General features: G+C 33.5%; 2 protein-coding genes across 8 annotated transcripts; both read left to right on the top strand.

The window, feature by feature from the left end:
- Window positions 1-2,430: 2,430 nt before the first annotated feature.
- On the top strand, window positions 2,431-8,776 carry LOC123524751 (ras-related protein Rab-13-like). 5 transcript variants are annotated; one of them, XM_045303213.2, is made up of 8 exons: window positions 2,431-2,542; window positions 2,998-3,152; window positions 3,526-3,586; window positions 4,386-4,446; window positions 5,818-5,895; window positions 6,427-6,513; window positions 7,203-7,313; window positions 7,723-8,776. In XM_045303213.2, exons 2-8 carry the CDS (start codon window positions 3,023-3,025, stop codon window positions 7,795-7,797), a joined length of 603 nt encoding a protein of 200 aa, XP_045159148.2. In that variant the 5' UTR covers window positions 2,431-2,542; window positions 2,998-3,022; the 3' UTR covers window positions 7,798-8,776. The 5 variants fall into 5 exon arrangements, with proteins under 5 accessions (XP_045159148.2, XP_045159146.2, XP_045159149.2 ...); XM_045303211.2 differs by lacking the exon at window positions 2,431-2,542 and adding an exon at window positions 2,549-2,719; XM_045303212.2 differs by lacking the exon at window positions 2,431-2,542 and adding an exon at window positions 2,756-2,907.
- A 3,926-nt stretch (window positions 8,777-12,702) lies between these two features.
- Window positions 12,703-22,156, top strand: LOC123524750 (ras-related protein Rab-13-like). 3 transcript variants are annotated; one of them, XM_045303208.2, is made up of 8 exons: window positions 12,721-13,025; window positions 13,288-13,442; window positions 14,525-14,585; window positions 14,977-15,037; window positions 16,033-16,110; window positions 16,696-16,782; window positions 17,546-17,656; window positions 18,060-22,156. In XM_045303208.2, the coding sequence occupies exons 2-8, from the start codon at window positions 13,313-13,315 to the stop codon at window positions 18,132-18,134; spliced, it is 603 nt and encodes a 200-aa protein (XP_045159143.2). In that variant the 5' UTR covers window positions 12,721-13,025; window positions 13,288-13,312; the 3' UTR covers window positions 18,135-22,156. The 3 variants fall into 3 exon arrangements, with proteins under 3 accessions (XP_045159144.2, XP_045159143.2, XP_045159142.2); XM_045303207.2 differs by having other exon boundaries at window positions 12,731-12,972; XM_045303209.2 differs by lacking the exon at window positions 16,033-16,110 and having other exon boundaries at window positions 12,703-12,972.
- The last annotated feature ends 1,976 nt before the right edge of the window (window positions 22,157-24,132 follow it).

Raw genomic sequence — 24,132 nt, 5'->3', positions numbered from 1 at the left:
GTTTATCAAATAGTCACAGAGAACATGCGCCCCGCCCGAGGATCGAACTCGCGACCCCGCGATCCATAGACCAACGCTCTTACCTACTGAGCTAAGTGGGCGGGCAATACACATACATACATATATACACACATACATGAATACAAACGAGCAGCTAATACACATACATGCATATATACGTACATACATACATACAAACGAGCAGCTAATAAACATACATGCATATAACGTACATACATACATACAAACGAGCAGCTAATACACATATATACATATATACATACATACATACAACCGAACAGCTAAAACACATACACACATACATACATACATAAACACAAACGAGCAGCTAATACATATACATATATATATACATAAATACATACATACATACAAACAAACGAGCAGCTAATACACATACATACATACATACATACATACAAACGAGCAGCTAATACACATACACACATACATACATACAAACGAGCAGCTAATACACATACATACATACATACATACAAACGAGCAGCTAATACACATACATACATATATACATACATACATTACTGGACTCTACGTAGGGTCAACCAGTGCTATAACAACTCACTAGCATGGTGTACAAGCAATGCACTTGCAATCTCTGCCTCTCCAAGAAGATATGAAGCTTCTGAATTGATCGAAGCTAGGGCAGGTAATGAAGTGTTCCGGAAGCGAGTTCACCAGCACTGGCGTAGCATAACTGAAGATGTTCTTATCAGCTGGCACCTGTAATATATTGAATATTTAAAATTTATATCTGTAGATCTTTTAACAACAAGATCAGACAAGACAGTTTCTTAAGTTTCTAAGGCCATGGTTTGCATTCTGCATACACGGCATGAAGTTCAAGTGACATTGGAAATGTGGAAGAATGCTCATCGTACACAAATCTTAGAGCTCGCTCTTGAATCCTTTCCATTTTCTCAGTATTAGTTTCAGAGTAGAAATGCCATGCTAGTGAACAAAAGTTAAAATTGGACAATATAAAAGTGCAGAATATGGTAAGCCTATTTAGTTTACCAGGATTACATCCGATTCTTTTAAAAACATATTACCTGCTGTCCGGCCTTTTGATAAATACTTCCAATATGAAAATAAAAATTTACATTCACCAAGTTGACTAAAATTATTGTTCTAATTAATACAGCAGATTCGCTGATAGTTCTTGCCAACACATGCCTGAAATGATCGGATGGCTTGCATGCAATTGAACGAACCGACAATGAGAATTTGTTTATTTGTTCGTAATTCAGGATGGCAAGAGAGTATTACGCATTGTATAAGGTGCTTTTAAAAACAATGAATTGTCATTGAAATCTTTAACATAGGGGGCTTAGAAAGAACCTTGAGAAACAGCCTAATGTAATATTGCCAAGAACTTACAATTTATGTTTTTATCAGGGGTTGAAATAAAATCAGTTTAGATTTTGTTTCATCCGATTTTAGTCTGTAGGTGCTTATTAAAGTCAAAGATAAATTCTTTCCAATATCCTTAGACAACATGCGTAAAAGTCCATTAAAAATTATTTATATTTCTCATTTAACTTAATTTTATGTGTCGTTATTGATTTTCCTAACAATATAGCTTATAAGTCCAAAAATCAGATGACTTACAACGCAACACATTCTTCTCTTCTCCCTCTCTCTCTTCTTCTCTCTTTCTTAAGTTTTATATAACAGTATTTCTTCAGATTCCGTATTTGTCCCAGGTTTAAGAATTTTCACCTCACCTTAAATATCTCCGCCAGACTTTGATCTCTTTCCTAAACTGACATCTTAACTGCGTGAAAGACACTTTTGTAGTTATGAAGAGGTCAGTGATGATGGTTAGACTTTTTTTGGAGGAGCAGATATTCTTCCAGTCATGAATAATTTAACTTGAGAATCGACAGAAAACGCATGGAAGTCAAAGGTGGTTATGTAGGGATAACGCATGTTTTTTCGTGTTATAACATCTGCAGAACCCCGAGGGATTCTGAAGATGTTATAACACGAAAAGAACATGCGCTAACGCTATTCTAGCATAAAACGCGTAAAAACTGATAAATTGATACATTGTCACTCAACGTCATTAAATTTCCACGAAATGCGCGGGAATGTCTGAGTTGTTTATTTACGTTGACGTCATTTCGTTTTGAATTATCCGTTTTGGGGCCGAATGGCGTTTACGCTTTGCCACGGAACGCACATATATAAAAGGTGTTATAACAGCACGCGAGCGCGAGAATCTCCTTGTTAACACATGTTTTCTCTCCTGTTTAAACACCCCCGAAAAGTGACAAGAACAGCAGTTTTATGCTAGAATGTTGAAAACTACTACCACAAAACGTGTTATTAAACATCGTTTTAATATAAGTTCATGCCTTTTTTTTATTTACCGTCGTATATGTTTACTTTTATGTGTATTTCTGTAAGAGCAAAGTCACGTTTAGTCACGTGTGTTATATCGAAGGACACTTAGTGCATTAATGAATGTACCTTACAATCAGCTGTTTGTTTTGAGGTAACTTTGATAAAAAGACTAACATTTAAACAGGGGGTGGGATATTATCATGTGATATTGAGTCAGCATAATGTGTTAAACTTTAACGTTAATACAAGGATACGCATTTTATCTCAATGGATGTGTTCTTAAAAGGGTAATATATTTCCTGGATGATAATTATGGTTTAAGTAACAGGTAAGTTACATTTAATTCCTTTTGCGACATACCAGTGTACATTGAAAGTGTACTTTCTTCTTAAATCACGACAGCATCGTGTTTTATAAAGTTTAAGATAAAAAAGATATTGTCATTTTGATAAAGTATTCTATGTTACTAAAAATACAATTTAATAATCTTTAGCTATCATCTCATATCAGTATCAGGTAAGGTCTTTAAATTGCTCTAAACATTAACAGTTAAGTATTTGTGCAGGTATAAAGGTTTTACATTTTAAATACTGTTTTGTTTTGTAGAAAATGATAGGCAAAGTGTTTCTTGATGGCGAAGTCAAATATCACACATCTTACGTATAACATTGTTGTTATGGGGGATCCTTACTGTGGAAAATCTTCTATCATAGAGAGATACACGAGAGGAAAATATGGTCCAAACTATTTACAAACAATAGGTAATTATACACATACTGAGAATTTAGAAAATTAGATGTAATTGAAAAGGTAAATGGCTTAGTTTTAGAAAATATTTAATCTTAAAAATCATTCTATTTTATGGCCACTGTAGTGTCCATGGTATAACTTTCATGGCAATCACTAAACCTTCATTATGGTCTTTACATGTTGTTCTTAAAAATATTACCAAAGGTGTCAATCTAATGGAGAAAGCTTTTCATTGAAAAATCTAGTTAACACCAAGAAAGTGAAATATATCAGAATTAAAAACGTTAATTTTTGGAAAATTGATAATAAAGATTTCAGTTTACGCACGAAAGAAGTTTTATCACTTCCTGCTACATGAATTTGCTTTATATACTTTTCTTTTAGGTTCTGAGTACTCGAAGAAAGAACTTGTAATCGATGGAAACCCCATTGTGCTTTATGTCTAGTAAGTTGATTAATTTTTTGAAAAAAATCTTATTATTTATTTGAACCATTTATGTAACAACTGATGACCAATAAGATAGTTCAGTTTTTCAAAAGGTGGTTTCTGAGCATATCAATGAGACACTTAAACAACTAATGAGATTAAATAATAAGAGTCATTTATTTCATCCCATTTGAGTCAATCTTCTAACACGCGTATATGAGTGAAAGTTAATTCTGACCAACACTATCTTTGATTACTGGAATCAATTTGAAACCGGGTTTCACATTTGTTTTGTTGGTCAATTTTATAGTTTCGCAATTTTATTAATTAAAATTGATGAACGTTGATTTTACAAAATCTGGTTAAATATATATTCTAACATGGCTGAATTTGATTGCCAGTTAAACAAAGAAGGAAATCAAGCTCTGTATATTCTGCGATAAACAACGGTTGACGCGCGGACCGGTAAGAGAGCATTATGACGTCAAATATGACGTCAGATTGCCGCATGACGTCCGATACGTTACTCCTCGGGTAAATGAAGTCCAGGATAATATTTATTAAAACAAGTCAATGAGCATGTCAGAATGAAAACAATGAAGGCCTTCTTGTGATTTATCGTCTAATTTACCACGGTTCATCGTTCAGATGCTTCAGTATTTAACAACTCGGGCTAACGCCATCGTGGTTCAATTCCTACACATCTGAACTCTGAATCGTGGTAAATTAGACGATAAACCACTCGAAGGCCTTGATTATTTGTTAAATTACACCTTTTCCATTGTAGTATGTTTGATTATCTCATTTACACTTGTAGTGACACAGCAGGTCAAGAGGATATGAGGACTGTTATCAAAAGCGTCTACAGAAAAGCACAGGTTAGCAAAACATAATCAAAATCAAGATCAGCGGTTTAAAATTTTTTTTGAAATTTTATAGCGCAGAGATTGATAGACAAATATATACACCATTTTAGGTGTTCATATTTGACCCGCTGTTACATAACTGAAATACTGTTGAAAAACTGCGTTTAACCCAAACAAACAAACAAACAAACAAACAAAGTTCATATCTGATTATTTATTTGGTGGGGACCTTTAAGTTCAGTGAGACTCAGAAATACTTCAGTATTTTTCAATATTTGTGTTCTGTCCGGTTTCGTCGATTTCTTAAAGGTATTTCTCTGTCTTCTACAAAATCATGCGTTCATGCTTCGAGAGCATTTATTTTATTTGCATTTAGAACGTGGTTGCAGCTAAGTGTTAGGTTTGTTAAAACACCCCAGTGGTGATACACCTACTGTTCCAGTGCGATGCTCCACTGTATTCTTTTATACGTTTTTCCCCATTTTCCTTGTGCTTGGTTATATATTTTGTTCTTGTATATCATGCACTTAAGCATACATACACCGTTGTAGGGTTCTGATTTAAGCGTGGGGTAGGGTGCGTTCTTGCAAGTTTTGTTTTATTTTCTGGACCTTTGGGTTCATGGAGTCCATTCAACATATGTGTAATAGAGTTCCGCTTAAGCCGGTGCTCGGGGGCGTGAGAGGTGTTGCACATTTTATTACCTATCACGAACAGACTCAATGAGACCGAGTCTGCTATTATTATTCTGGGTTGCATTCTTTGCTTCCAAATGATCTTTTTACATATTTTGTTATTCTCTTTCTTTTGGATCTTTGCCATTGTTGTTCTGTTTTGGTCGGTTATCATTATTTTGACTTGCACATTTCTTTTCTTGTAACACATTTATTACAATGTGCATTCAGAAAAAAAACAACATTTAATTAGTTTTGCTACATCGTATTAAGGGACTGCTGTCAACACTAAAAGCGACTTACTAGCCTTGGTCTGTAGAGTCTGTAAGAATCCACCCAAAGGCCTTTCTCGATATTGTTTCTTTCCCTCTTGAGATTGAGTCTGCAAGAAGTAGAATAAAGCCTTTCTTTGCTATTTGCTTGAACTGTTGGATGGATCGTTACAAAACTCAGTTTAATGCATTTACCGTCTCTTGGTGTTTCTTTGTGATGTTTCTTTTCACACAGCAGAGCAATTATACCTTATTTATCTGTTAAATAAGAAAATACCAGACCTACATCAACAAATAAGTTTTAGATGGTCATCCTGAATAGTAACAGTCCATGTTTCAGCATACTCAGTTTCATTTTTGACGCAGATGTATTCTTTTTGGAGATTGTTAGAATTACATGCTTATACATGTTCAATGACATTATAATTATCTTTCAGGGGATACTTTTAGTATTTGACTTTTCAAGAAAAAAGACACTCGACAATATACGAGATTGGATAGATCTGATTCAAATGGTAGTTTTTATTTCCCTTAAATTCCTTAGTCCCTTAAGTCTCTAGAATGTGATTGCAAACTATAAACGATACAAATTGTACTATCTAAACAGATGTCAGGAATTGTCTACATTCGTCAGTTGAGAAGCTGAAGGCGCACGTCACCAGATTAATGTTAGCAAACATATTGAGGAGAGCAGTATGCAATTCTGCTGACTCGTTTTGCTCGTCTGTTTCAGAGACCAAACTATAATGCTATGATATCTGAAACTGAATCTACTAGTATCCATATTAACATATAGCCTGCTAAATTTCTAAAATGGACTAGTCCATCATTCAATTTGAGCTGTGCCATTTATTATTCGAATGAGTTTTCTGCCTGAATAGCGAACAGTGCAATGCTAACCGAGTCTGATATTACTTTGTTTGGTTGCATGCTTCTAACGGATCTTCTTATAGATTTTAGAAGGTAGTGTAATTGAATAAACGTATATTATGATAATGAATATTTCAAATACCACCCTACCTAGTTCAGTTTAACATTGATTATAGAACTGTGATATTACTCCGGAGTTGGTGTTGGTTGGGAACAAAGTAGATCTAGAAGACTTTAAGGTCACTTCTCTTGATGTCAAAACGGTGTGTAAACCTTACTTATATCTTGTTTCACTATAAAACTATATGCTTATTTTTCAAAATCAATTTTTAAGTTTATTTGATTACACATTTTAATTCAGCCATATTATGCATACAATTTAATCGTTGTGGAAAGTAACAATAGTTCATGCCCATACTGTTCATTGCCTTGTTTATCTTTATAAACCTGTTATTATCAAGTTTGTGGCTGTTTAAAAGAGAGAAATTTAATAGTTATCTCTACCTTGTACCTGTATTTGTATGTCCATGTCCACCATTACATTCAGTATTTACTCATCTATACATACAAAGTTGTAGGGTTTCTTCTTTAGGGATCTGTGCGCATAGAATTTCGTCCCTGTTTCTTTTTCACTTCGTACATTGTAAGGAACCCTTATTATTACCTGAACTGAAGCCATCTTCTAAATTCAATAATTTCAACTTACAATTTATTTTAAAGAGGCGTTTCTTTTATATCACAATATCTTTCAATATTAATGTTCAATCCTGCTAAATTACTATAATGAACTTGTCCATCATTCAGTTTGGACAATACCATTTATTGTTAAAATGGGTGCTTACCAAACAAATACTGACTGAATGGCGAACAGTGCAGATCTACACTGGTCGCATCGTGTGCAGCATGATAAGGGTTAAAGTTTGATATATAGGTTTGTTTTATTATTTTTCAGTTTGAAGAATCTCATGATATGCCAGTTCTAGCAGTGAGTGCCAAAAAGAATCATAATATAGATGAGGCATTTGATATGTTGTCAAAGCAAATATTTGCCAATAGGAAGAGGGTAACTTATCCCTTTAATGTTAATGTTTTAACCTTTACCCTGCAAAATGTCTGAAATGGATTGGTCAATCATTCAATGTGGGCAATACCACTTGTTTATCAAAGGGGAGTTCACTGAAAATTTACTGACTGAAAAGCAGGCTAAAGTTTAAATACTTTAGAGTATTAATATGGCCAGTACAAAAATCCATGGCAGTAACGATGCGTGTAAATGATTGAAATGCAAGTCATACTCACTTCTCAAGAAAATACTCTTACATGGCTTTAAGTAAATATATGTAACCATTACAAAATCAGTTTTAAGTTTTGAAATACAAATGGCATATTAAGGGGCTTATCGGTGTTAGGTATTTATTATACTATATTTGTTTCGAAGAGGAACATAAATGTTTATTTAATTTCTACTTCAGCTTTACCCCGGTAACATGGTCACCAGTATTCGTGTAGATCAGAAACAAAAGCAGCAGAGTAGCTGTTGTACCTAGCAATAGCTCATCATCACTTCTGATCATCTACCCCATTGGATAATTATGCCAGAAAAGTTGCCTTAAGAAAGACAATCTGTGCAAGTATTGGAAAGTCGGCTTTTGTTGGAACAGACAAAGACATTTATTTCATCTTATTGTGATATTCATGCAAATAACGAAGACAAAGAACGTTTGGAGATTTACTTGAATTCAAGGGAGATAACCACTTTACGCGGAATAAGACGGTATAGTTCAGTCGGACACGTGTTACGAGTTGAAAGGTCGGACTCCACGATATATCTTTGTTTTTTATCATATGACCTTATTGAACATGTTCACAGTCATGTTTATAATGCAATTCGATGTAGCCATACAAAGTGACCTTTTTTGATTTCTGTTGTTACTGTGTTATAGGTCTTCACTCCACTGGATCATTGTGCCAAAAATCTGCCTAAAGAAAGACAATCTGTGCAAGTATTGGAAAGTCAGCTTATATTGCAGCTTTTGTAGAAATACACATGGGAATTTAATAAATCTAATTGTTTTATTAATTCAAATAATGAACGGGACAAATAGTCAGAATTATTTTGATTCAAAGGAGATAGCCACTGCAAGGAATATAACGATGTGATTTAGTCGGACACGAGTTATGGGTTGATGGGGCCTACTTATACAATGTATTTTTCTACTCTACGAAGTTATATTTGGGTTTGTTGTTTTTGTGTGACTGTTGCGTGAAAATGGTTTCATCAGATATTTAATGACTCTTATTGTTCAACAATTTAACAAAACGTTTCAAATCTGTTTTTTATTTCTTTATCATAAAGAAGAGTGTCATCTATTGGTTCATAAATTAGAAAGTCTGAAACTGAGACTCTACTGTCACTCAAATTCCTGAATTGTAATGTCTGAAAGTTTGAATCTTCTTAAATTCTAGTTCCAGAAAATTGGACTCTATTGCCACTCAAATTCTGAATTGTAAAGTGTGAAACTGAGACTCTACTTTTACTTAAATCCTGTGTAATATTTGAAGTCTCTTTTAGAAAATCAAGTTTTTAAAGCAAGTCTAAGTACATTAACACAGACATATTTATTCGTGCATCTGTGTTGAGCTTCTGTTTTCAAATTGATAAAGTGTTGCTGGAAGTATTTGCACTACAGAAGGTTCTTCAAAATTCCAGAGAGTCTCAAGTTGTTCAAGAGGAAAAGGCGTTTAAAGTTGTATTTTATTTAGTTTTGCTTCTGGTGTCACCTAAAATTTGTCAAGCGAAATTATTTGAACAAGTCTGAGAGGGAACCGTACAAGGATGCTACCGACTATGTTTGGTGATGATCCTTCAAGTGGTTCAAGTGCAGAAGTTGTTTAAAGGGTTTTTACTTTAGCTCTGAACAAATTTGAGAGAAACTTACTAGGATGCTACCGACCAAGTTTGGTGATGATTCATCAAGTGTTCATGAGAACAAGTCGTTAAAATGTTTTTCTATTTTAGCTCTGGTGGCCCGTAAAATCAGTCACCTACAACCATTTAAAGAATCTGTGAGAGGACTTTACCACGATGTTATAGGCCAAGTTTCGGTGAGAAGTTGTTTAAAGTTTTCCAATTTTTAGCTCGTAGATTTGATGGAAAATGAAATAATTGGAATGTTGACTAAGAACATTGAAGAAAAAAGGTAAAAACGTGGGCCTAGATCGACACAGAATATCCTTGAATAGTTCATATTCACTGCATTCATACACTTGAAAAGTTGATAATATTTTTTCTGTCTCGCTTTGTTTTCATAACGTCGGACGACAGACTGTTTTGTCAAGCCGTAAAGGTGGCCTTGTGTTAAAGTGAACTTGATTGTGACAGTTTGAATGAGTTAATTTAGTGGAGTGCTCTATACTATTAGACCAAGTCATATGAGAGAGAATATGAAAGTCACAGAATAAACATTTTCGAAAAAAAAATATGTTCAAACGTTCCCTTGATCTATCTACTCATGTACTTCAAGTATTGATTTATCTTTTCATGCCAACTTTTTTTTCTATACCCACATTCTTGGCCTAATTTAATACACGAAAACCTTTGTAGAAATACTCTGTCGGAACGGAAATTGTATATAGTTTCATAAATAGCTCGATTTATTTGCTTATATCGATATGTTATCAAAATAATTGTTTATTCTTCACAGTGAATTATTTACTTACATTTGATTACAGCTTATGATTTATTTACTGTTTGAAAACAAAACTCCCTTCAAATGCAGTAAATGGTCAAAATCATAAATCTATGATCTGGTTACACTAAACATATGTTAAATTTCTATAGATGTTAATGTTTGATTTATTAACCTTTAACATACTGGACACGATCAATTCTGCCTTTGCGACCAGTGTAGATCATGATCAGCCTGCACATCTGTGCAGCCTGATCAAGATCTACACTGTTCGCCATTCAGTCAGTATCTTTTTTTGGTAAACACTCCTTTTAACAGTAAACGGTACTGTCCAAATTGAAAGATGGACAAGTTCATTACAGAAATTTTGCGTGGTAAGGGTTAAATCCATACTATCATGTGTTTGTGAATGGTGTCTTAATATAGCAAACTCAAATATATATTATACATCATTATACACACTTCTTAAAAGGACGTAAGGGCATTTTCACTGATATTTTTTTTCATATATATTTTTAATTCTGTAAGAATACGGAAGTAAAATTCATGTTTCTTGTTTAATCAAGCGTTCTTATGAAGAAAGTCATTTTACGCAATATTTAATTTGTACAATATTCGAATCTTTAAGGAAAATTTGGAAACAACATAACGTTAAGGACTCAATTTACTAAATTCTTAATTATAGTCGATTTCGTCATAAAAAATTGTGATTATACAGTGAGAGAATTAACAGTTCTGTGATATATTTAATGTCGCTTACGTTACTAATTATAATAAGAAAGCCTGTCTAAAATCGGAATCGTATTTCAACAATTGACAAAAAAATGAAAACCGGCTTAAGTAAATATTAGCTTAAGTTTTAATCCTATACATACAGTTTCAATGATTATTAAGTAATAATATCCTTAGTTTTAGAAGGTATATAAAATGTCCGCGAATTTTGCAGTCTTTTTGTTTGACTGGATTTTAACGCCATTTCTTCAATAGTTTTATAAACAGTTAATCCAGTTTCTGGTTCCTATTGCCAGTACTAATTTGTGTTTCCGCAGATAACAGACAACTTCACAAAAAATGATCATAGAACTAAATAAATTTATATACCACTGTCAATTTCAAAATAAATGAGAGGATAGGCTTCATTAAACCAAAGGCGCACCCTCGTCGTTAAAAAACATCTGTTGATACAACGGTCTTAGTTAAAAATGAATTATTTCTTAGGAAAATTATGACCATGAAGGACATACAAGTCCAACATTTCGACACAGAGCCGAAACCACAAAGCAAGCAGTTAAATCTCCATGACTTACTTCCGCAAATAAAGTTGAAATCAATCACATCAGTAAGCAAGGAGACGGTATCTGTGTTTTAGGTTTGCAAGAGTGTCAGAGTGTCATAATGGGTAGAACAATATATGGAGATTAAGCGTAAGCCGAAGCCGCAAATATCAAAGAAAAGAGAGGGAAGCTCAGTGTATGCGGCTACGTCATGATAATGCACGTAAATACCTATATTACTTTAAGGTAAGATAAGATCTATTTAAAGTCGGCAAGATAGCAAACAAGTACAAGATAAGCTCATATGAGCCTATGAACCGACTAAAGAATAGCATATAGTATATATACAATTGTATAAAAGTTGCAATAATAATGTGGAGAATAACAGTATTACTTCTAATATGAAAATAACAATTTCAGCTTGCAGTCAATGTCCACCGCTAAGAAATGTATCTGTTTCCTAGAATAAAAACAGCAGATTCGCTGATAGTTTTCTTGCCAACAACAATGGCCTGAAATTTATCAGGGATGGCTTGCATGCAATTGAAACGAAACCAGCCAATGAAAATTTGTTTTCATCTTGGAGAACTTTTTCCAGTTCGAGTTCGTCAAACTCAGGGGACAAGAGAGCGTGTTATCATCTGCATAGTTGTATTAGGTGCCTCTTTAAAAAAATAGAATATGTCATTTATAAGTATATTAAACAACAGGGAGCCTAAGATAGGACATTGAGAAGCACCTTATGCATATCTACCCAAGAACTTACAATTAATCATGTTTTCATCAGTGGGTTGAAAATAAAATTCAGTTTTAGAGATTTTGTTTTATCCCCGATTTAGTCTGGATAGGATGATTATTACAGTCAAAGATAAAATCCTTTTCAATATCCTTAGCAACAGGAGTAAAAAAGTCATTAAAAACCTTAGCATCTTCAACATTTTTCTGTTAAAATTTTATATTTCTCATTTAACTTAATTCTTAATATGTGGTTGTTATTTGATTTTCCTAACAAATATAGCTTTATAGCTCCCCAAAAAATCAGATGACTTACAACCGCCAACACCTCTCTCTCCCCCCCCCCCCCTCTCTCTCTCTCTCTCTCTCTCTCTCTCTCTCTCTCTCTCTTTAAGTTCTTATTTAAATACCTTTTCTGTAGGTTTTGTAACAGTATTTCTTCAGATTTTGTATTTGTCCCAGGTTTTAGAACTTTTACTTTTCAAACATCTGCTGTTCTATATACTATATCTCCGCCAGACTTTGATCTCTTTCCTAAACTGACATCTTTACTGGTAGGAAGACATTTTGGTAGTTATGATGATGGTTAGACCATTTTGGAGGAGCAGATATTCTTCCAATCTTGAATAATTAAACTTGACAATCGACAGAACAAATGCATGGAAGTCAAAAACTAATACGACAAAAGTGTTATTAAACATCGTTTTAATATAAGGTCATGCCTTTTTTATTTACCGTCGTATATATTAACTTTTACGTGTATTTCTGTAAGAGCAAAATCACGTTTAGTCATGTGTGTTGTATCGAAGGACACTTAGTGCATTAGTGAATGTACCTTACAATCAGCTGTTTGTTTTGATGTAATTTTGATAAAAGGACTAACATTTAAACAGGGGTGGGATTTTATCATGTGATACTGAGTCAGTATATTGTGTTTAACTTTAACGTCAATACAAGGAAACCATATAGCTTATTACGCAGTTTATCTCAAAGGATGTGTTAAAAAATATACAACTCTTAAAACGTAAGTGTATTATATTTCCTGGATGATAATTATGGTTAATGTGACAGCCTGAGGTAAGTTACATTTAATTCCTATTGTGACGTACCAGTGTACATTGAACCAATACTTCCTTTTTAAATCACGACAACACCATGTTTTGTAAAGTTTAAGATCAAAAGATATTGTCATTTTGATGAAAGTATTCTATATTACTAAAAATACTGTTTTGTCATCTTTAGCTATCACCTCATATAAGTATCAGGTAAGGTCTTTAAATTGCACTTAGACTATTTGAGTAGGTGTAAAGGTTTTACATTCGAGTGTTTTGTTTTGTAGAAAATGATACGCAAAGTGTTTCTTGATGGCGAAGTCAAATATCACACATCTTACGTATAACATTGTTGTTATGGGGGATCCTTACTGTGGAAAATCTTCTATCATAGAGAGATACACGAGTGGAAAATACGGTCCAAACTATGTACAAACAATAGGTATTTATTTGATCTTTGTCGATGAAAAAAAAAAACAAGGAATCTATTTATTTATTTATTATTTCTTATAGTCTCATCAGCATATATAGTATGTATAAAACACAATGAGTGCTGCTTTTCAATATAGAGTTACAAGAGACTTATATATACACATATACATACCAATCACAGCATTTAAAATACTAAACATCTATCAAGTATGACCAAGAATATTTGCCAAAAGGTTATTTTAATTAAATATAATATCAATTTAATCTTAATTACTGAGAATTTAGAAAATAAGATGTAATTGTAAAGGTAAATGGCTTAGTTTTAGAGAAAATATTCTAATCTTAAAAACAATTCTGTTTTATGGCTACATTGGTGTCAAGGATGTAAGTTTGAATTGTTTCCTTTGTGTACAACTTCTCAAGTGATAACAATTATCCATCATTTGAAATGTACGCTATTTAAACGTACGCGCAAATCTTAAATATTATGATTTCAAATGTATATCTTTTGATAAAAAACTTTTTAATAGATAAGGAATGACTGATCAATGATTTCCCGAATATAACATGATAGCTGTTGCAGGCACTTTTAACACAAATTATAAGAAATCTTACTTATATTTAAGTATTTCCTGTAACATTAAAATTACCAGGTTTTTGAAAAAAAGATTCTGTTTTGAAAAGTATCTTTATGAGGCACCTCATAAATACTGAAAGTATGATAGTTATCGACTATCAGAAACTGAACAGTATGTAATCAAAATATAAAATGCAGGATGGCGCCGGTGGCCCATGGATTATGGCCATGTCCGCGATACTGAAAGTTAGTTGCTATTTTATTTTCATATAGGAGACGAATTTCATTAATCATTAGATCATAAGCAGAAAAGGTGTCAGTTAGAGCTTTTAATAACCCTTCTTGTCCGAAATGGAAACATATTATTCAGAACTACATGCTGTATAAAAAAACTGAAAGAAAAAGGATAAACTCAGTTACAGGAAAGTTGATTATAAAGATTTCAGTTTACGCACTAAAGAAGTTTTAATACAACTTATGCTCATGAATTCGCTTAATATACTTTTTTCTTTCAGGTTCTGAGTACTCGAAGAAAGAACTTGTAATCGACGGAAACCCCATTATGCTTTATGTCTAGTAAGTTGATTAAATTTAAAGAAATGTTATTATTTATTTGAACCATTTATGTAACAACTGATGACCAATAAGATTGTTCAGTTTCAAAAGATGGTTTCTGAGCACATCAACGAGACACTCACACAATTGATGAGTTTAGATAATAAGAGCCATGTATCACGTCCCATTTTGAGTCAATCTTCCAAATACGCGTGTATTTATTTAGTGAAAGTTAATGCTGACCAACTATCTTTGATTACTGAAATTAAATTGAAACCGAGTTTCACATTTGTTTTGCTGGTCAATTTTATAGTTTCGCAATTTTATTAATTAAAATTAATGAACGCTGACTTTAAAAATCTGGTCACCTTTTTCATTATAGTATGTATGATCATCTCATTTAAACTTGCAGTGACACAGCAGGTCAAGAGGATATGAGGACTGTTATCAAAAACATCTACAGAAAAGCACAGGTGAGCAAAACATAATCAAAATCAAAATCAATAGATAGGACACTGTCTAAAATTTAATAGCGCAGAGATTGATAGACACAATAATTATATGCACGATTTTTATAGACGTTTTTATTTGATTATTTATTTTGCGGGAATCTTAAAGTTCAATGAGACTGAAGTACTTCAATAGTTTTCAATATTTGTCTTCTGTCCGGTATTGTCGATCTCTTAATTGTATTTCTCATTCGTCTTCTGCAAAATCATGCATTTATGCTTCAAGAGCATTTCTTTTATTTGCAGAGATAACAGTTGTTTTAGAACATGGTTGCAGCTAAGTGTTAGGTTTGTCAAAACACCCCAGCGGTGTTACACCTACTGATTGTTCCAAGAGGCGGTGCCCCACTGTATTCCTTTATACTGTATTCCTTTATATGTTTCTTCCATCTTCCTTGTGCTTGACAATATATTTGTTTTTGTATATCATGCCCTTATGCTTACATACACCGTTGTAGGGTTCTGATTTAAGCGTGGGGTAGGGTGCGTTCTTACAAGTTTTTTCTTTCTTTCGGATCTTTGCTATTGTTGTTCTGTTTTGGTCGGTTACTTGAACACTTCTCTTCTTGTATCACATGTATGATAATGTGCATTCAGAAAAAAAACACCTTTAATTCGTTTTGCTACATCGTATAAAGGGATTGCTGTCAAAGCTAAAAGCGACATACTAGCCTTGGTCTGTAGAATCCTCTCTCCTTTCTCAATATTGTTTCTTTTCCTCTTGAGATTGAACTGCAAGAAGTAGAATAACACTCTTCTTTGCCATTTGCAGATCAACGATATCTTAATTATCTGTTAAATAAGAAAATACCAGAGCTACATCAACAAATAAGTTTTTGATGGTCATCCTGAATACTAATAGTCCAAGTTATTAGCTTTGTGACAAAGATGTATTCTTTTTGGAGATTGTTATAATTTCATACTTATACATGTTCATTGAAATTTTAATTATCTTTCAGGGTATACTTTTAGTGTTTGACTTTTCAAGAAAAAAGACTCTCGACAATATACGAAATTGGATAGATCTGATTCAAATGGTAGTTTTTATTTCCCTTAAATTCCTTAGTTCCTTAAATCTCTAGAAAGCGATTGCAAACTATTGTCTACATTCGTTAGCTGAGAAGTTGAAGGCGGACACCACCAGATTAATGTTAGTAAACATATTGAGGAGAGCAGTATGCAATTCTGCTGACTCGTTTTGCTCGTCTGTTTCAGAGACGAGACTATTTGCTATGATATATGAAACTGAATTTATCCATATAAACCAACACTGAAAGCAAAGTTTGATAAACCGTTGCTAAGATATAATGAGTATTGATTCTGTATCATATTGTCGACATGCTTTATTTACTTGGATTCAGTGCTGTTGTATTTTTGGTCCTTTGGAATCACGGAGTCCATTGAATACCTATTTAATAGAATTCCTCTTAAGCCGGTGCTAGGGGCGTGAGAGGTGTTGCACATTTCATTCACTATCTTTCATGAACATATTGATATTATTTTGATGCTTCTAACGGATCTTCTTATAGATTTTAGTAGGAAGTGTAACTGAATAAACGTATATTATGATAATGAATATTTCAAATACCACCCTACCTAGTTCAGTTTAACATTGCTTGTAGAACTGTGATATTACTCCGGAGTTGATGTTGGTTGGGAACAAAGCAGATCTAGAAGACTTAAAGGTCACTTCTCTTGATGCCAAATCGGTGTGTAAACCTTACTTATATCTTGTTACACTATAAGACTACATACTTAATTTTCAAAATGCATTGTTAAATTGTTTTGATAACACTTTTTAATTCAACTATATTATGCATACAATTTAATCGTTGCGGAAGTGAAACAATATAGTTCATGCCTATACTTTTCGTTTCCCTGTTTATCTTTATAAACCTGTTATTATCAAGTTTGTGGCTGAGAGAAGAAGTTTAATATTTCTCCCCACTCTGTACCTGTACTTGTATGTCCCTGTCCGCCATTGCATTCAGTATTTACACATCCATACATACAAAGTTGTAGGGTTTCTTCTTAAGGGATATGTGCGCATAGAATTTCGTCCCTGTTTCTATTTCACTTCGTACATTGTAAGGAACACTTGTTATTACCTGAACTGAAGTCATCTTCTAAATTCAATAATTTCAACTCACAATTTATTTTAAAGAGGCGTTTCTTTTATATCACAAAGTTATTTACCTTTCAATATTAAGGTTCAAGCCGTGGTTTTAGCCATTACCCTGCTAAACTTCTGTAATGATCTTGTCCATCTTTTAATTTGGATAGTACCATTGACTGTTAAAAGAGGTGCTGTGCTTACCAAACAATTACTGACTAAATGGCGAACAATGTAGATCTTGATCAGACTGCACGGCTGTGCAGGCTGATCAAGACCTACACTGGTCCCAAAGTCAGAGTCAATCTTGTTCAGCATCATAAGGGTTTGATATATAGTTTTGTTTTATTATTTTACAGTTTGCAGAATCTCATAATATGCCAGTTCTAGCAGTGAGTGCCAAAAAGAATCATAATATAGATGAGGCCTTTGACCTGTTGTCAAAGAAAATATTTGCCAATAGGAAGAGGGTAACTTATGCCTTTTATGTTAATATTTTAACCTTTACCCTGCTAAATTTCTGAAATGGATTGGTCCATCATTCAATTTGGTCAATACCACTTGTTTATCAAAGGGGTGTTCACTGAAAATTTACTGACTGAATACTAGTAGCAGGCTAAAGGTTAAATACTTTAGAGTAATATGATCAGTCAATAACGGTGCATGTAAATGACTGAAATGTAAATCGTACTCACTCCTCAAGAAAATGCGCTTACATGGCTTTAGGTAAATATATAGAAAGGATCACAAAATCAACTTTTATTAAGTTTTGAAATACAAATGGCATATAAAGGGGCTTATCAGTGTTAGACATTTATTATACTATGTTTGTTTCAATCAGCAACATGCATGTTCATCTAATTTCTACTTCAGCTTTACCCTGGTAATATGGTCACTAGTATTCATGTACATCAGGAACAAAAGCAGCAAAGTAACTGCTGTACCTAGCAATAGCTCGTCATGAAATCATCTACCACATTGGATCATTATGCCAGAAACGTTGCCTAAAGAAAGACAGTCTGTGCAAGTATTGGAAAGTCGGCATTGTTGGAATACGCAAAGAAAATTTATTTCATCCTATTGTGATATTCATGTTGACAAAAACGTTCGGAGATTTTACTTGAATTCAGGGGAGATAACCACTACGAGGTATAAGATGATATAATTCAGTCTGACACGAGTTACGGATTTGTTTATGTCATATGATTCACAATTATGTTTATAATTGCATCTTGATGTTACCATTATTCAAACAAAGTAACCATTCAAACAATCAAGTTATATTTAGGTTTTTTGTGTGACTGTCGCGTGAAAATGGTCTCATCACATGTTACATTGCCCGTATTGTATAACAATGGACAAAGTTTCAAAAGCTGTTTTATTTCTTGTTCCTTAGTCATAAAGAAATGTGTCTTATAAGTTTAGAATGTTTGCAAATTTTCAACACATATTGCTGTGTCTAGATTTAATATTGCCTCAGCAAAGCACCTACTCTGAAAGTAAGACTACTCTCACACTAATTCTAGATTGTAAAGTCTGAAATTGAGACCACTCTCATTGAAATCCTGAATAGTAAAGTCTGAAAACGGAGACTGCTCTTACACAGATCCTGAACTGTAAAGTCTTAAACTGAGACTGTTCTCACGCAAATCCTGAATTGTAAAGTCTGAAAGTGAGACTGCTCAAACTGAAACGGTTACCGTGAATTGTAAAGTCTGTCTATGAAACTCAACTTTCAATGGAATCCTGATTTGTAAAGTCTGAAACTAAGACTATGTTCTCATTCAAATCTTGAATTGTTAAGTATGAAACTGAGTTTCTACTTTCACTCAAATCTTGAATTTCAAAGTCTGAAAATTGGCATTCTACTTTCAGTCTGATCCTAAATTATAAAGCCTGAAACTGAGACTCCACTTAAACTCAAATTCTGAATTGTAAAGTCCGAAACTGAGATTCTACTTTCACTCAAATCTTGAATTGTAAGGACGGAAACTGAGACTACTCTCACTCAAATTCTGAATTTTAATGTCAGAAATTTAAGGCTCAACTTTCAAACAAGCAACGAATTGTATTTTATTTAAGGCCTCCTTCGGAAAACCACGTTTTTTTTAAAAAGCAAGTCTTAGTACATTTACACAGGCATGTTTATTCGCGCATCAGTATTAAACTTTTGTTTTTAATAAAGTATTGTTGGATTTATTAACACTACAGAAAGTGCTTCAAAATTCCATCTGTGCTGAATCAGTACACAGATTTAATGGAAAATAAAATACTTGGAACATTGATGAACAAAGGCTGAACTCAGGCTTAGGTTGACACAGTACGAAGCTTAATGAATTTTAAGCTTGGAAATTTTATATTCACTGTATTCATACGCTTTTAAAGTGGATACTCTTTTTCTGTGCCCCGTTATTCCAGAACATCTGAGGAGAAACTGTTTTGTCAAAAAGAAATAAAAAACACCACCAGGCAGTCATTGGCGCAGTGGTTGGAAGGTTGGACGAGAACGCCTGCGTTCCAGTTCAGTTCCCTGTCGCGACTGATATCCCGACTAGTGTTCAGTGCATGGTGATTTACTTAAATTGGTATATTTTCCAGCAGTTTTGGCCTAGACTCAGTTTGAATGAGTTTTGATAGAGTGCTCTGCAATGGAATAAGAGAGAGAATGCGAAAGTCACTGAATAAACATTTTCAAAAAATGTTCCCTTGATCTATAGCAAATCCCGATTTAATAAGATCAATAGGATTTCATGTACTTCAAGTATTTATTTATCTTTTCATGCCAACTATTTTTTTCTATACCCACATTCTTGGCCTAATTTAATACACCTTTATAGAAATACTCTGTCGGAACGGAAATTGTATATAGCTTCATAAATAGCTCGTTTTATTTGCTTATATCGATATGTTATCAAAATAATTGTTTATTCTTCACAGTGAAATATTTACTTACATTTGATTACAGCTTATGATTTATTTACTGTTTGAAAACAAAACCCCCTTCAAATGCAGTAAATGGTCACAATCATAAATCTGTGATCGGGTTATACTAAACTTATGTTAAATTTCTATAGATGTTAATGTTTCCTTCATTAACCATTATCATGCTGGACATGATCCATTCTGCCTTTGCGATCAGTGTAGATCATGATCAACCTGCACATCCGTGCAGCCTGATCAAGTTCTACACTGTTCGCCATTCAGTCTTTTTTTTGGTAAGCACCCCTTTTAACAGTAAAAGGTACTGTCCAAATTAAAAGATGGACAAGTTCATTATAGAAATTTGTCGTGGTAAGGGTTAAATCCATAATATCATGTGTTTGTGAATGTTGTCTATTTATAGCAAACTCAAATATATGTTATACATCATTCTACACACCTCTTAAAAGTATGTAGGGGCATTTTAACTGATAATTTTCTTTTCTTATATATATATATATATATATATATATTTATCTGTTAAAGAATCAGTAATGTGCTAATTCATGTTTACTTGTTTAATCAAGCGTTCTATAGTAAGTCAATTTTACGAAAATCCTATATTTGTACAATATCCTCCGAATCCTTAAGGAAAATATTTTGGAAACAACACTACACAGTTATAGTGACTCAATTTTACTTAATTCTTAATTCTATAGTCCGATTTCTTTATAAAGATTTGTGATATAATGTGAGACAATTAACAGTTTTCTGTGATAATATTTTAAATGTCGCTTATTCAGTTTACTTAAGAATGCCTGAATCGTATTTCAAGGATTGACAAAAAATGAAAACCGGCTTAAAAAAATATTAGCTTAATTCTTAATCCAAATACATACAGTTTCAATGATTATTAAGTAATAATATCTTTGATTTTTAAAGGGTACGTCAAAAGTCCGCGAATTTTTCAGTACTACGATTTTTGTTTAACAATTCTTCAATAGTATTTTAAACTGTTAATCCGGTTTCAGGTTGCTATAACCAGTACTAAGTTGTATTTCCGCAAATAACTTACAACTTCACAAGATTATTCATAGAACTAAATACATTTATATACAACTGTGAATTACATAATAAATGAGAGGATATGCCTCATTTGACCAAAAACGCACCCTTCTCGTCCCATACATTTGTTGGTACAACGGTCTTAGTTAAAAATGAATTATTTGTATAGTTACAAACACGCTATTCGTACAGAATTAGTAAGTCAAGAAGGCCTTTCACCTGAGATATTTGTAGTACAAAATATAATCCAAGCGTAACAATATTTTCAAAGATTTTATTAATTGCCGAAAAGCTAAATGTTGAGATGGTGGTGTTACTTGTTTACATAGATGATAATGTTACTTGTTTACATAGATGGTAATGTTACTTGTTTACATAGATGGTGAAGTATGGTGATGTTACTTGTTTACATAGATGGCAATGTTACTTGTTTACATAGATGGTAATGTTACTTGTTTACATAGATGGTGATTTTACTTGTTTACACAGATGGTTATGTTACTTGTTTACATAGATGGTAATGTTACTTGTTTACATAGATGGTGATTTTACTTGTTTACACAGATGGTTATGTTACTTGTTTACATAGATGGTAATGTTACTTGTTTACATCACGTCATTCTACAGGAAAACGGTCTGTAATTACATTCTACAGTGAGAAGATCGGTGGTCTAGCGGTTAAGGTGTCGGCCGCTCAACCTTGGGTCGTGGGTTTGAGGTCCACTGATGCTACAAAAGCGCCTTCCCATATGACACCGGTACTGGCTTTTCCAGGAAGCGGACTATAGAGAGTGGTTCAAATAAGCTTTAATGTTTTATCACAGTCGAGCTAAATAGAATAGTATAAACTATTTACATTTCTAATGAAATAGTTTGTGATGAATTCAAATACTGTTAATACATATGATAAATATGCATACAAACCAGTTGTCAGAGCTGCTGCTGATGTATTTTTATTCATTTATAATAAAGAAGTTTAATCACGATTTAGCAGTTTTAACATTAAAATTGAGGGATGAATAGTCAAATGAATGAATACAAATATTTCAAGTATGTTTGACCTAGTTTCACTTCAAGTGTAGCTTTTTTACTATTTATTTTTTGAACGGCTTAACCTTCAGTTAAATATTAACAAACCATAAAAGATACGCTTGACTCTTGTGTTCAATAAAAAACGAGTCAAACTTTTCCCTAGTTAAAATTCAATCTCTAGAAAAAGAACGGCCATAAAAAGTGTCAAACGTAATTTATTTCAATGAATTAAATCATTTAGCATAAAGATTAATTTACGGTTAAATGTTTTGTGTGACCCTCGTTAAAGAAATTGGAAACGTCATGCAATTTATTGCCGCCATGAAAGGTAACATCTAAATGAATGAATGTTCAGTATAATTCAATGTTAAAAGGTATCATCTTTATATATTCATTGTATTTTGTCAAAATCCAGTAAACCACAAAGGTACGGTTAGAAATGCTTCCATCAAAAACAACCACAGCTTAAAGCCGTGGCATCTGCATCGAAGCAGCATTGACAATGTCAGTGGCTATCTATTTTGACTATATTGTTAGTGTAACATTGCTCAGCTTGTTGCCTTTTCATTGCCTTCTTTAGGGCGGCAGTGCTACCTCAATAGTCCGGGAGAGAAACTTCTGATAAACTCTTGGACAGAGTGGCTGACACGCTAATATAATTACTCCTTCCTTTATTAAATAAAGTAATCAGCCTTGCCCTGCTCATTCTGCACGCCCATTATAAGCCGGGATCCAACCAACCCTGACTAACAGAAGAGTTAGTAGAGTACTGCTCTTCTCTCAAGGAAGGTAGGATTAAAAGTTAGTTGTTCAAAATGGCACAAACAATTTGTCCTTGTCCATGAGCTGCAAATTGATTTGCCATGTGCCATAGTGGTACGGATGTCCTCGTACGTCCATATGTAAAAGTAAAATCAAAAGTCTCGTATTGACACTGACGTACCGAATAAAGATTTAAGAGGCAAAAAACCGAATGTTGACACGCTGCATGCAAGTAGTTAAATAAATTCTTCCTCAAAGCTGAAAACTAAACCAAGGTATGACGATCTGTCACGGAAGTTTTTCTTCTTATGAATGCAAATTGTACTGAGATCAAAGATTGCATTCCTAAATATGTCTAATGATTTCTTAATCAGATAGGCAAGAAAAGAAAACATGCAGGTAATTGTGGACATTTCAGATAAGAAACTATGTCAGTATGTGTTTTGTATAAATCGAACTGTCACGCTACACAACTTTATATTTGTATCATGTTTACATTTTTGGTTTCGGTGTTGACTTATTTTTACAACCTGAAGGAACAAAACAAACTGCTGAAGCAAAGAGAGGAAAGACCATCTGATGATGTTTTCAGTGTAATAAAATGTCACGAATTTCACAAAGTCCTTCCTCATGTTTTTAGAAAATGTTAAAATTTAAATGAAACTATGACACTCGACCAAATTACTAGAACAGTTCATTCCGGGTATACTTAAAATATCTTACAAAACGTGTCAGTAGAAATGCACGTATTAAACAGCATTGATACACAAATAAATTATATATGAGCCGTGCCATGGGAAAACCAACATAGTGGCTTTGCGACCAGCATGGATCCAGACCAGCCTGCACATCCGCGCAGTCTGGTCAGGATCCGTGCTGTTCGCTAACGGTTTCTCTAATTGCAGTAGGCTTTAAAAGCGAACAGCATGGATCCTGACCCATGTTGGTCGCAAACCCACTATGTTGGTTTTCCCATGGCACGGCTCATATAAAGACTATTTTGAAAACCTAATGCATAAAAAACAATATGCAGCTGTCCACGCTATCAAAATGTTCATGTTTTAGCTTTTAAGAGCCTATCAAAATTAATCTATATAGGGTGTTAATTGCCTTTCCTATATATGAGCCGCGCCATGAGAAAACCAACACAGTGGGTTTGCGACCAGCA

Source organism: Mercenaria mercenaria, chromosome 3 (assembly GCF_021730395.1).
Source record: "Mercenaria mercenaria strain notata chromosome 3, MADL_Memer_1, whole genome shotgun sequence".
NCBI lineage: Eukaryota > Metazoa > Mollusca > Bivalvia > Venerida > Veneridae > Mercenaria > Mercenaria mercenaria.
This window is presented reverse-complemented; position numbering and strand designations above follow the sequence as displayed.